The sequence below is a fragment of the Bos mutus genome, chromosome 5 (assembly GCF_027580195.1).
Source record: "Bos mutus isolate GX-2022 chromosome 5, NWIPB_WYAK_1.1, whole genome shotgun sequence".
NCBI classification, from domain to species: Eukaryota; Metazoa; Chordata; class Mammalia; order Artiodactyla; family Bovidae; genus Bos; species Bos mutus.
Window position 1 is genome coordinate 99,156,477 of NC_091621.1, and position 13,608 is coordinate 99,170,084.

General features: G+C 52.6%; 2 protein-coding genes across 3 annotated transcripts in view; both read left to right on the forward strand.

The window, feature by feature from the left end:
* Positions 1-345: 345 nt before the first annotated feature.
* C1QTNF6 (C1q and TNF related 6) lies at positions 346-10,160 on the forward strand. Of its 2 annotated transcripts, XM_070371345.1 has the most exons (4): positions 346-487; positions 2,157-2,249; positions 2,752-3,010; positions 5,334-10,160. In XM_070371345.1, exons 2-4 carry the CDS (start codon positions 2,247-2,249, stop codon positions 5,879-5,881), a joined length of 810 nt encoding a protein of 269 aa, XP_070227446.1. In that variant the 5' UTR covers positions 346-487; positions 2,157-2,246; the 3' UTR covers positions 5,882-10,160. The 2 variants fall into 2 exon arrangements, with proteins under 2 accessions (XP_070227446.1, XP_005887512.2); XM_005887450.3 differs by lacking the exon at positions 2,157-2,249 and having other exon boundaries at positions 5,334-10,158.
* IL2RB (interleukin 2 receptor subunit beta) overlaps positions 6,917-13,608 on the forward strand; it is a 41,643-nt gene continuing 34,951 nt past the window's right edge. The window contains exons 1-2 of the mRNA XM_070370143.1: positions 6,917-7,039; positions 7,128-7,247. Of these exons, the coding sequence (XP_070226244.1) occupies positions 6,917-7,039; positions 7,128-7,247 (243 nt within the window). The remainder of the gene's footprint in view (positions 7,040-7,127; positions 7,248-13,608) is intronic.

Below are 13,608 nucleotides of genomic sequence, written 5' to 3' on the forward strand. Positions count from 1 at the left end.
GCCTCCTGCCTTGGTGACTCCGGACTAAGGAGCCCTTCAGCTTAGGCTGGAGCCTTCCCCTTTCTGAGCAACTTAGGGCTCCTGCCCTTACCCTTTCCGGGGCTTGATTTCCCAGCCTGCACATCAGGAACCTCAGACCCCTTCCTGCTGGAAATGTATAGGGTCTCTAAATTAAACAAGACCCTCTAGGACTACCAAAGAGTTAAGCAACGGGAATCCACCAGCTCCCTTCATCTCCGCAGAACCTAGAGGCTGGAGGGGAGGGAGCAGGGAGGAGGGGCAGTGGGAAGCCAGCCTGCTCCCTCCGCCCTCCCTCCCTCCCTCCTCTCTGCCTCCATCCCTCCCTCCCTCCCAGGCCAGCCCGCCAGACCTGGGGGTCTGGGCCAGCAACAAGTTATTATCATCATTGCAAACATGGATCAAGGAAACAGAGGCTGCCCGGAGGCCCGGGGTCCATGAACTGCTGTACGAGGCTGTCGGACATTGAGTGAGTGATGGGAGGTCCTGCAGCTTCCTCCAGCAGGGCCAAGGGGGTTGGGGTCAGAGCCTGGAATGCCTTTCCTTCCTTCTCTCTTCCTGGACATATCTTGGGGCCCTGCTCTCTCCCTCTGACCCCGGTCAGCCCCTCTAGACTCTCTCCTTCCCATCCCTTCCTCTGACTGAGACTTTTAGCACTGGTGAAGGGCTGCCCTCCTCCGATGCTCCTGGTTTGTGCCCACTCCTGCCTGGACGGGCACTGAGTCTGCTCCAGCAGGGCTTGACTCTCCCTCAACTCCGAAGAGGCCCCAGCTCCATAGTGGAGGCAGCAGAGACCCCCGAATCACCCCCATGGCATGGTCCCTCCACTTGATGCCTGCATGCCACCCTCCCCCAGGGACAGCCAGTGACCACGGCTGTGGTTATTACTTTTGTTAAAGGCTGCTTTGCTTCCTGCTTCCTGCGTCCCCCTCCCCCCACTCCAGGTCACAGTTCTGTGTCACAGATATTTTGACTCCCAGCTGTCTGGCCTAACAGAAATGTCCCCAGACCATGCCAGTTCTCTGGGAACAGTTCTGCTCTTCCTGTCCCATGCAGGACTAGGGGAGAGGTCATGTTGGGCAGCAGAGAGAGGAACAAAAGTTTAATTAAGAGTCTTTTACCAGACAGGTGATTTTCCTGCCTTTAAATCCTCCCAAATAACCTGGTGGGGAGGTGGTGTTGTCTTGTCCTTGTAAAATGTTAAGGAGCACGAAGCCCAGAGAGGTTAAGCCACTAGCCTTAGGTCACAACAGCTTGCAAACCATTCTGGAATCTCAGGTCTGATTCTAAAAGTCTCACATCTGTGGCCAGGAAAGAGGGGGTTCTGCTCTTCTCAAAACCGCTGGGGTGTGTATTATAATTTACAAATAAAAGGTAAGGGTGATAATCTTGGCCAGAGTGGGTGCTGTTCCCTGAAGACCTGACCTGCCTTACAGAGCAGAACGAGGAAACCAGTGCAGGGTGGGGGTGGGAACAAGGTCACCTCCAGGAGAGGGTGATGACTCTGGAGGCTGCTGCCCACTGCTACGACCCAGCTCTGGCAAGCCGGGAGGGGAAGGGGGCTGGTGCAGGGAGTGCTCCTGCCCCTTTAAGACCCAACTCTTCAGTGCTTAGGTTAGGATAGAAGGGCATTTAAAAATAATAATAATAATTTTACCTTCTCAACCCGTATTAACCACAGAAAAATATTTTTGAATTGTACTAAATGTTACAGGAGAACAAAAAGGAAATAAACAAAGAAACGCCAGAAGTGTAAAAACCAGTCTGGTTTCAAAAAACTAGTTTCTGATCCTGCGATAACATGTGCCAGCCCCCAAAGACTGCCACCACCTCAGAAGCTCTTTGCCTGGCTTCCTGCCCACTAGCCTGGCTTGTCTCCAGTCACTGCTGTCCAGGCTACCTTCTGCCCCTCCTCTGGAACTCTGGATCCCTTCTTGGCCAAGGCCAAAGACAGATCCTCACAAATCCTTGGACTTACTTGTTTCTTTAAAATTTTTCAGAACTCCTGGGTTCTGTTCCTTAATTCCAAATTACCACCCTGGCAGCTGATTGGCAGGTCTAAGATGATTGATGTGTCTAAGATAATTGACACAACCACCTTCCAATGAATTTTACTCTCTCCTGCTCCCTCCTTATAGGGCTTCTTGGGTGAGGTTGAGCTGTATAAGTTGTTGACTGCACAAAGATGCTGAACAAGGAGGTGGGCTGACACCAGCTACATACCTTCAATGGTGCGTGACTGCTGGGCTTCTTTTGTTTGTTTCTAATTAGTCTGTCCCAAGGGCTCCTTCTTCTAACTTGTATTCCATTGACTATGGAGTCAGTGACAGGAAAACAAGGCCGAGGGAGATTAGGAGTGTGGGAAAAGCATTTTACAGTCTCATTGGCTATGTCACGTGGGCAGCAGGGCATCTTCCTCACCCACCCCAGCAAAGACCTCCCAGAAAGGACCTTCATCTTCAGAAGAGGTCCTCCTTTGTGGGCCCACGTGTGGCCGAAACCCCCAGGGAGTGGAGACTCAGACTCCAGGCCCTGCACTACCACAGGTCTCTTTGTGAACTTGAAGAACTTGTCTCCCTGTTTAGGCCTCAGTCTTCTTGTCTGTTAAATGGGGCTCTAGTGCCCCCTCCATGGGTTACATCAGGAACACCCATGCTGCGGGTATTCACTCTAGGCATCAGCAGAGTGTAGATCTTCAGGTAACTATATTCCTGTCCTTCCTTCCTGCTCCAGGTCGCCATGGGGATGGCTGCCCTGGGCCTCCTCTGGGCAGCGCTCCTGCTCCCTCTCTCGGTGTCTGGACTCCCCACCGAGGAGCCCACCTCTGGGGAAGCTGTGGCCTCTAGCTCCCCTGGGTTCTGTCGACGGTGCTGTGACTCTGAAGACCCCACGGTCCTTGCCGATGCTGCGCATGCATCCTCAGCCTCTCCGTCTGCCCTCCCATATGTGCTGCCTGAGGTCAGGCCCTACATTAACATCACCATCCTAAAGGGTGAGGACCCACACAGGACTCGGGCTGGACTGGCCTGGTTGGCATCAAGAAGGGCATGTGGGAAGATCTCTTCCTGGGCCTGGGGGAGGTGAGGTGAGAGGAGCAGGAAAGACCAGGACATAAAACTGTCTCAGACCCTTTCTTTCATTCACATGTTATATTGAGTACCCACTATGTGCCAGGATCATTCTGAATTTTTGGAGGGAGTGTGTACAAACCAGACACAGATGCCATGTCTGTGGAGCTTCTGTTCTAGTGGGGAAGGCACACAATGAGCAATAAACATATCACCCAAGTTAAAGAGATGGTTGGTGATAAATGCTGTGGAAGTGCTGAGGTGGAAAAAGCACTGGGAGTGCAGGTGTGGGGCGCGGGTTGCATATTGAATGGGGTGGTCAGGGGAGGTCTCACTGAGAAGGTGGGGAAGAAGCCATGTAGATACCTGGGGAAGAGCATTCCAGGCAGAGTGAATAGCAGGTCACTCTATTCACAGAGTGAATAATGGACCGGGTATGTTTAAGGAGCAGGGGACAAGCAGAGGAGCTGAGGTTAGAAACAAATTGTGGGTTTCTTCTCTGAGTGAGATAGGGAGCAAGGGAGGGGTTGAGCAGACAAGGGGCCTGACCCGGCTTAAGTTTCAATGGATCCCTCTCATTTCTCCTGGAGACTAGGTGGTGGAAGACAAGGCTAGAAGTGGGAGAGCTGTGGGGACCCCCTAAGCCATTCAAGTGAGAGCTGACTCCCTGTCCTCTAAGACCAGACCCCAAGAGAGCTACTTCTGCTGTTAGGGGCTGCGAGCAGCTGGTCACTCCCAGGGCCGGGCCCTTGACATTCTTACCTCCGTCTTTGCTCACAACAACCCTGTGAGGGTGGTATACTTAATCCTCCCAGTTTGCAGATGGGGAAACCTGAGCCTCCGAGAGAGGAGGAGATCTTCTGGGGTCACACCACTGTCAGGGGCAGAGCTAGGATTTATGGTGAGGAATGCAGAGGACCACTCCACTCCACAGATCTGAGACCCTCTCTTCCTCTCCCCGATTTTCTCACCACCTCACACATCACCGCTTCCCCAAGGCCAGCAGAGCCCTCTGTGTGAGGTTAACGAGGTACCTGGCTGTCGACAGTACTTCCCCACCACTGTCCTCCATAAAATCCCATGTCACCTCTCCTGGGCCACCTCTCCAGCTGCCTGTTAGGTGGGTGGGCATCTGCTGTGGCGGAAGGCACCTTTCACCTTCCCTGGGTCCCAGCCGCAGCTCTTCAGCTTCCTTGCTGTGTGGGGCAGCAAGGTCTCTTCCTTCCTGGGCTCGCTGCATCATATATAAACTATGACTACCATCCCTCGGGACTGGGATGAAGAAAGTGCTCTGCAACCTGTAAAGTGCAGGGCATGTGATGGGGTAGTTACTTCACCAATGGGGCTGGTGAGGAAGACTTCTGCAGAGACCCTGACGCCCCCTCCTTGCTTCTCTCCAGGCTTCTCCTCCGAGGGCCTGTGCCCTCTTTTCTGCCTCTTCCTAGCAACATCGCTGTGGTCAGAGGGGGCCCTGGGAGAACACAGGGCTGTCCGTTTCATTCAAAGGGATGTGACTGAGGGTAATTACTGGCACTGTGACAGACAGCAGCAAAATATTTGGGATCTGTTTCCTCAAGAAGCATAGCTTCCCAGGTGGCACAGTGGAAAAGAATCTGCGTGCCAATGTAGGAGACCTGGGTTCGATCCCTGGGTCAGGAAGCTCCCCTGGAGGAAGAAATGGCAATCCACTCCAGTATTCTTGCCTGGAAAATCCCATGGACAGAGGAGCCTGGCAGGTTATAAGTTCCTAGGGTCACAAAGAGTCGGACATGACTGAAGCGACCTAGCATGCACAGTGGCACTTACCTGGTGGTTCTGTGGTAAAAAATCCACCTGCAGGAGATGTGGGCTTGATCTCTGGGTCGGGAAGATCCCCTGACAAAGAGAATGGCAACCCACTCCAGGATTCTTGCCTGGAGAATCCTATGGAGAGAGGAACCTGGTGGGCTACAGTCCATGAGGTCACAAAGAGTTGAACACGACTGGAGCAACTTAATTTGCATGCATGCCGCCCTGCTCCTAATCCGTGCCATGCCATCCAGGCGAGTCCCTTCACCTCCCTATGAATGGTGGTGGACATGGTGTCTCCTTTAAAGGGTCATTTGGGGCAATGATGCCTGGCATGCAGTAGGTGCTCAGTTTACTGTTCCTCTGGCCTGCCTTCTCTTGGCAGGGTAGAGCCTTCTGCAGATGCTTAGAAGCAGCCCTGGGCACCTACCCTGACTTTTCCTCTTCTTGTCCCCACAGGTGACAAAGGGGACCGAGGCCTGCTGGGCTCACCCGGGAAGCTGGGCAGGGAGGGTCCCCGGGGGGACCGTGGCCCCCAGGGCATCAAGGGTGCCAAGGGGCAGGCGGGCAGCCCTGGCAGTCCATGCCAGACGCGCTTCTCAGCCTTCTCGGTGGGCCGCAAGACAGCCCTGCACAGCAGCGAGGGTTTCCAGCCCCTGCTCTTTGACACGGTCTTCGTGAACCCCGACGGGCACTTCGACCTGGCTGCCGGCCACTTCGTCGCCCCCCTGGGCGGCCTCTACTTCTTCAGCCTTAATGTGCACAGCTGGAACTTCAAGGAGACCTACGTGCATGTGGTGCACAACGACAGGGCGGCCGTCATCCTGTACGCGCAGCCCAGCGACCGCAGCATCATGCAGAGCCAGAGCGTGATGCTGGCCCTGGCACCGGGCGACCGCGTCTGGGCACGGCTCTTCAAGCGCGAGCGTGAGAATGCCGTCTACAGCGACGACATAGACACCTACATCACCTTCAGCGGCCACCTCATCAAGCCCGAGGACGATTAGTGCCTCCCCTGGAGCAGCTCTGGCCTGGGGTGGCTGTGGGTAGGTCTGTCTCCTGTGGGGGCCTCAGTTTGCCCATCTGTAAAATGGGCCCCTGACCTGGCATTCTGAGCAGGCTTCCACCTCTTTTTTTTCCTCCATCACCCCTCCTAGTCTGTTCCTGCCTCTCTCCTCTTGAACATTTTAAGAAACCTCCTAACCTAAATCTTCTAGAACTTTCGTAACCTTGTAGACAAGCCAGTTTCAAACTTGAATGTGATACAAATCACTGGGGCATTGTGCTGAAATGCCCAGGATTGGGCCCAGGATTCAGCATTTCTAGTACATTCCTGAGTGATTACCGGTGCTGCTGGTCTCTGGAACCCCACTTGAGTAACCAGGTCCTACAGCTTTCACAACATTTTGGTACTTTCCAAACACTCTGGAATCTTCCCAACATTCTGGAATCTTCCCAACATCCTTAAATTTCATCTTTCTAGGATACTTCCTCCTTTTGTCTCTTGCAACCTCTTCCTTCTCTCTGAACTCCTGTCTGCCCACCACATGCACACCCATAGTGCGTTTATTCAGTCGCTGAACATTCACTGATCACCCTCTCTGTGCCCGGCTCTGGGAAGGCTGAGGCGAAGCAGACACAGGCCCTGCTTTTGGGGAGCACCCAGTCCAGCTGGGAAGGGGAGACACAGAGGATCCTGAAAACAGCGCCAGAGAACTTCTTGGGGCTCTGATCATATACATCTGTGTTCTGGGCGTTCAGGCACTGTGGCCCCTCATTACCCACCACTCAAGGCTGACAGGTTAGGGTACCGAGGTGAAATGGGTATTCTCTGCCTGTTCCTTTCTTTTCTGCCCCATGCCCATCTTTAAAGCAAACCCAGAGGGACCTTGGTCAGGGGACAGGTGCTATCAGGAGAGGACCCAGGGGTTTGGAGGCATTTTGGGGTAAGGCATCCCCTGAAGAAAGAAGCCCAGACCAAGCTCCCTACACAGCTGGGATGGATGCCTGCGAGGGCTCCTACCCACCACCACCCTCCGGGCATGCCCTCCCTGCCCCGCTCCCTGGTGCTGTCAGGGCCGTGCACAGCCCTCTCTGCCAAAGCTGCCTGGGCCTCCATCCTCCCAGGCTCCCAGCCGCTGTCAGACACTGATGTCTGTCCCCAGGTGCTCTGACCTCCTTGATGCCCCTTGCCAGCCCATGCCCCTGGCCCTCCACACTCTGTTAAGGTGCTGAGGCCCTGCTGCCCAGCAGAGCTGCCTCTGGCTGCTGATGCAGTTACAAATGCCACTGCCGGGCAATGAGCCAGGAAGGAAGACACTGGGCTTTGGACCCCTCAGCAGGTCTGGGGAACTGAAGCCAGTCATGTTCCAGGTCAGTCCGGGGATGCTCCTCTGAGCCATGATGCTGAGGGAGGCACTGGGAGAGGCTGAGGCAAATTGAGGGACATCAGGACTTCTGTCCTTTCCCTCCTCCCAGGGTGGGTCAACCTGGAGGCCCCCAGCCTTCCCCTTCCCCAGCCCCAGGTGGCCGGAATCTCTTCCTAGAAGGAGACGGCCCCCGCCCATTGGTGCTTGTGTGGACTTGGGGGCAGAGGTGACCCCGGTGCTGGTCTCTGGTGCTTACTCCTAGCCAAGGGAGCCATGGCCACATGGCTGGGGGGTGGCAGCAGGGCCTGACCCGGTGCCTTGAAGGCTGGTCCTGTGCAACAGCCCCAACTTCCCCAACCTGACTTCACCCCTGCCCTGCTTGACCAGTGTGATTAAAGGTTTTATGTCTTCTTGGCAACTCAGGTTGGTTGGTTCTGCTCTGTTTGTTTGCCCACTTTGGGAGGCCAGTGTGTCCCATTCTGCTGCGCCCAGGTTCAGGGCTCCAGAGGGACCAAGGCAGTCCAGGGATCTATACACGTGCTTCCCAGCCACAGAGAAGCCAGCGCCTCTGGTCACTCACCCAGCCTGTGCGCCTTGGAGGCAGTGGAGCCAGCTGAGTCTGCTGTGCCACTCCCTGGCTGTGGCCTTGGGAAAGTCCCCATGTCTCTGAGCCTCAGTTTCCTTGTCTGGTAAAATGGGAATGCTAATTGTCCCCCTTATGGGGGTGGACATAAGGATTAGAAGAGAGGTTGCCTAGTGAGAGCAGTGTTCATCCTTGGAGCCACAACTATTGAGCACCTACTTTGTGCTGGGTACCCCACTAAGCTTGGAAGCTTCAGTGGAGGCGGGCATAATCCATCACCTCCCAGTAGATAACACCCATGGAGTTTGTGTTCTAGTGAGGCCCTTGGACGTGCAGAACAAACCACAGATCCTCACTTGGGACTTCGGTCTCACATTCTGTGTGTAATGTTTACTGGAGAATCACTGGATATTCTCTGGAGGAAAGTGCTGCACATGGTACAAAGAGCCGTCTTTGTGAGTTCTGACTTCTGAGTTAGCACAGCAGCCACTCACATAAAGATACTTTAAGTATCTTTAGTCATCTTTAGTCATTACTTAAAGTCATCTGTGTTGACTCCCCTTACTGGCTTGATGGCAGTATCCTGTGCTGCCCACGTGCCTATTGCTGTGTTCAGTGGTTCTCTCCGTACCACGTGGAAGAGGATGCTATAAAGACAAGCCCACTATAACTGTGCCAGGATTCCCAGGATTCACCTGAGCCTGTGGACACCCAGGCAGAGGGAGGCACAAACCTTTGCTTTCTTGGAGCCCATCTGGCCTCTTAAGGAGGTTTCCTACCACAGCTGAAGTTCTCACAGTTCTCATGCAAGAGGTCCTAACAGGGCTGCTCAGGGGAGGAAGGCTACTGCATGCTCTTTTTTATTTTTTGGCCATTCCCCATGGCCTATGGGATTTTAGTTCTCCAACCAGGAATTGAACACATGCCCCTTGAACTGGAAGCACGGAATCTTAACCACTGGACAACCAGGGAAGTTCCCCTACTCCATGCTCTTAGCTCAGGCTCTGTTGAAGCATCATTGGCCTCACCAGCACCCCTGCTTCAACCCTGGTGGTAAAGGTCACCCCCAGTGCCAGGCAGGAGCCTTCTGTCATGGACATCATGAGGAGCTGGTTTGTTGATTGTTGTTGCTTAGTTGCTAAGTTGTGTCTGATTCTGTGATCCCATGGACTGTAGCTCACCAAGCTCCTCTGGCCATGGAATTTCCCAGGCAAGAATACTGGAGTGGGTTGCCATTTCCCTCTCCAGGGGATCTTCTAGACCCAGGGATCAAATCCATGTCTCTTCTTGGCAGGCAGATTCTTTACCGCTGAGCCACCTGGGAAGTGGTTTGCTGGTTACTGAGACAGAAAAGCTTTTGACATTGCTTGCCAAGCGCCTGCAGGACTGAAATTTGTCCTTTGCAAACAGAGGCCAAAGGTCCCAGACATTTCCAGGCCACATGAGTTCAGGGCTCCGAGACCAGCAGCCCCCAACTGCCTCATGAGAGTCACCACAAACGTGTCCATCTGTGCTTCAGAGGTGGCCTCTGGTCTGTCTGGGCCAGTTGTTCCCGTGGGATCCCAGTTCTTGACGTGGAGGCGTATCGTCATCAGTGGTGGTTAAGAGCCACTCCATCTTTGTTATGGAGACTCTCCCAATAGGTAAGGTTTTGGTGGGGATTGGGCAAGGGCCCTGGAAAAGTGGAGGCCCCCCCAGTCTGCTTCCACATCTGTGGTGACATCTCCAGGGCATCAGCAATGCGTAGTCCCAGTGACCGCAGGGAGCTGGCGAAATGCCTGTCTCCCCACCTTGGGGCCATCCCCTTCCTGTCCTGAGTGAGGGCTAGATGTGATGGTGTTTGTGTGTTAGCAGTGGCAGCCACGTGGGTTCTTGAAAAGCGGAGAATATTTGTTGGATGAATGATTTTTACCTAGCAAAGGGCAAGAGGAGCTGCGGGAAGCAAGAACCGGAGTCCTGGGCCAGGGAATAAAATCATGCAACTCCCTGCTCCCTCCCCTCTTGCCAGCTCCGAGTGCCTGTCTCAGTAGCCTCATGTTGCCACGTGTGCATCTGGAGGCAGGGAAAAACATAGGCAGAAACTCAACAAGACCAGAGACAGATGTCAAGAACATTATAGGTGGGGCCAAACTGGGGAGAGCTGCTGCCAGCAGGCAGCTGTGGGAGCCAAAAAGGAAGGAGAAGGATTTCCATGACATGAGTCAAGAGTGCACAAAGCTAAGCCAGCGTGGCTGGGAGCAGCTGGTCTGTGGACCCAGGAGGACAGCAGGCTGGGGAGGCCAGGAACCAGGCTCAGTGCTGCAGCACGGGGTCAGGATGAGGTGTGAGGTCGCTTGCAAGCAGTGGCGTGGGCGGGAGGAAGTAGTAATTGGGGGTGGAGGCACAATGGAGGAAACAGGCGCCCCTCTGCAGGGCAGCAGCAGGGTGGGTGGGCGGTCGGGGGTGGCTGACCTTCCTCTGGTTGACTGCTCTTCACCACTGTGGGCAGTGAATTGATGCCACGAACTCAGATGTACACAAAATAGATCTTGCTTCGTTTCTTCACGACTAAGCTTAATTTCCATTCTGCTGAAGTTGAAGAAATGTGATTTTGGCTAGCTGGGGTTCATCTCTTACCACACTTCCTAGGGAGCTGCATTGAGAGCCGCATCCTGACAGTGGGAGGGTCACCTGGAAGGGCACACCCACAGGACATCTATTAAGTGTGTCAGTACCCCATTCACTCCAGGCTTTTGGTCTCATCCCCACACCTGCTGGACCACACCCGTTACTGCAAAGCCTCCTGTGTCCTCATTCCTCTTGGGACAGCCAGGTCCTGTCTGCATGCATGCTTATCTCACAAATTACGTATCCTCAGAGGTCTGAGCCTAGCTGGCCCCATCTGGCTAGATGCACCATCTGACCGTTTCTTCCCTGGGGTCTCAGCCACCTCCCCAGGGTTCTGCTCAGTGAGAGGGGAATGGCTCCTCTGAGTCTCAGATGCCCCAGACCTGCTGGAGGTCTTCCCTGTAGCCCTCGCCACCAGGCTCAGCTGGGAAAGAGGGGCCAGGATCCAAGTTCACCAGGAGCCTCAACTCTGACACTCCTTGCCTCCCCTCAGCCTGCCCCTCCCCCCACCCCAGGGCATCTTGGGCACTGCAATAGAGGGGACTGTGTGTTATTGCAGTTAGAGTATCTTCTCCCGAAGCTCTTGACTGGGAACACAGGCTCTTTCCTTCTTATTTTGAACCATCAATAACAGTTCAGTCACTCAGTCATATCCAACTCTTTGCAACCCCATGGACTGCAGCACACCAGGCCTCTGTCCATCACCAACTCCCGGAGTTTACTCAAACTCATGTCCATTGAGTCAGTGATGCCATCCAACCATCTCATCCTCTGCTGTCTCCTTCTCCTCTCGCCTTCAGTCTTTCCCAGCATCAGGATCTTTTCAAATGAGTCAGTTCTTCGCATCAGGTGGCCAAAGTATTGGAGTTTCAGCTTCAACATCAGTCCTTCCAAAGAACACTCAGGACTGATCTCCTTTAGGATGAACTGGTTGGATCTCCTTGCAGTCCAAGGGACTCTCAAGAGTCTACTCCAACACCACAGTTCAAAAGCATCAGTTCTTCAGTGCTCAGCTTTCTTTATAGTCCAACTTATATCCATACAAGACTACTGGAAAAACCATAGCCTTGACTAAACGGACCTTTGTTGGCAAAGTAACGTCTCTGCTTTTTAATAAACTGTCTAGGTTGGTCATAACTTTTCTTCCAAGGAGTAAGCATCTTTTTATTTCATGGCTGCAGTCACCATCTGCAGTGATTTTGGAGCCCAAAAAAATAAAGTCAGCCACTGTTTCCACTGTTTCCCCATTTATTTGCCATGAAGTGATGGGACCAGATGCCATGATCTTCGTTTTCTGAATGTTGAGCTTTAAGCCAACTTTTTCACTCTCCTCTTTCACTTTCATCAGGAGGCTCTTTAGTTCTTCTTCACTTTCTGCCATAAGGGTGGTGTCATTTGCATATCTGAGGTGATTGATATTTCTCCCAGCAATCTTAATTCCAGCTTGCGCTTCATTTTGAAACAAGACTCTGGAAAAGCCTCCTTTCCTCTCTCTTCTTTTTGTTACATACCCTTTCTGTATTTGTTAGGATGATCTTGGGTGCAAGAAACACATATTGAACATAGAGCTTTGAAAAAGGAAAAAAATAACCCTAAATCCCGGGGTGAGGTAGCTCTGGAGCTGGTTAGTTCATCAGCTCAGCAGCATCACTAAGGCCCCTGACCTGTTCCATATTTCCACTTAGGCCACTCAGTGCAACAGCTTTGTTCTCAAGCCAGCTGCCCTCAGGGCCACAACCAACCCAACCTCTGGGAAGGAGAGCAAGATGATGGGAAGCAAGATTTACCAGTGAACCCCAAGGGTCTACGGTGAACCACAAGGGTCTAGGCTAAACCCCCAAGTGAGATCAGAAAGGTTGTGGCAGGTGAGAAGTGGTCAAGAGCACAGCTGGTTCATTTCTCATCAAAGGTCTCTGGCCACATCATTGTCTTGCTGAAAGTTTCACTTTTATTTAGGCTTGAAGGATTCATTAACAAGAGAAACCACTTATTACACACATAAACAATTTCAATGTTTCATAGATTATTTTACTTAATTTCAACATACAGGCATTAAAAGAAAAGAAACAATAGAGAAAAGTAACAGCACGTATATCACCAAACTGGGCCGACCTACATCCAGACTTAAACAGCGCTGTGAGGTCCCTCCTTAACAGCAATTTGGAGTCCAAATTGGGAAAGGGGCCCTGGTGGTGCATCCAACTCATGGGTGAGATTTCAAATTGCAGTTTCAGGGGCTCCTGCTTATAATCCCAGGCCACAAACTGATATCATCATCAGTTTTGCATGCAAAAAATGCAGCTCTGGTTCTACTTTTTACAATGCTGCTTGTTTCACCTTGTGAGTCATAGGATTTGCTTAGACCCCGGGGGGTTGGCCAGACTTCCAAGGACTCAAGAATTCCAAGTTCCATTCCCTTTTTTGTGATATCTAAAGTGTCACTTGACTTGCTATGCTTGCAGGCAGGTGCCGAATCCAGGCAGTGTTTGGGCAGATCAGAAGGAGGTCAGAGGCCTGCTCTCCTGCTTCTGAAGCCTGAACAAGACTTCCTCCATTTTAACTTCCCCAACAATCATTAGACATGAGTATCTTCCTCAGCAGGAGTATCTTGGTTCTAGGGAGGCTGCTCAGACTTGGAGACAGCTTTGGCCCCGAGTGATCCCCGATCACAGCACTCATCAGTTATCAGCCCTGACCACTAAGTTGCAAGGTCCCGGGGCACCAGGGCTATAGCAGCAGTGAAATATCATCAGCTCCAGGACTCCTCCCCAACCCTCCCTCAAAAGAGTTGAGCTTCCCTGAGTTTAGCTGAGCCTGCTGGAAACACTTCCTGGGTTTAGTTCTAACCAGGTAAAGGAGAGCAGTTTATCTGACATATTAGATATTCAGTTTTGATCCAGTGGCTGAGATTCCATGCTTCCAGCGCTGGGGCCCCAGGTTCAATCCCTAGTCAGGGAACTAGATCCCACTTGCTGCAACTAAAGGTCCTGCACGCTGCAACAAAAATCAAAGATCCCACGTGCTGCAACTAAGACCCGGTACAGCCAAATAAATATTAAAAAAATAATAATAATAACAGCATCCACCCCAGAAGGCTGTTGTGAGGATTTAAAGGTGTAAGTGTATGTAAAATCCTGAGACACAGTTGGCTCTTCATTAGTGTTAAATATTATTT

Coding starts and splice junctions, on each gene's coding strand:
- C1QTNF6 (XM_070371345.1), top strand. Junction 3,011..5,333: donor TAACATCACCATCCTAAAGG/GTGAGGACCCAC, acceptor TTGTCCCCACAG/GTGACAAAGGGGACCGAGGC.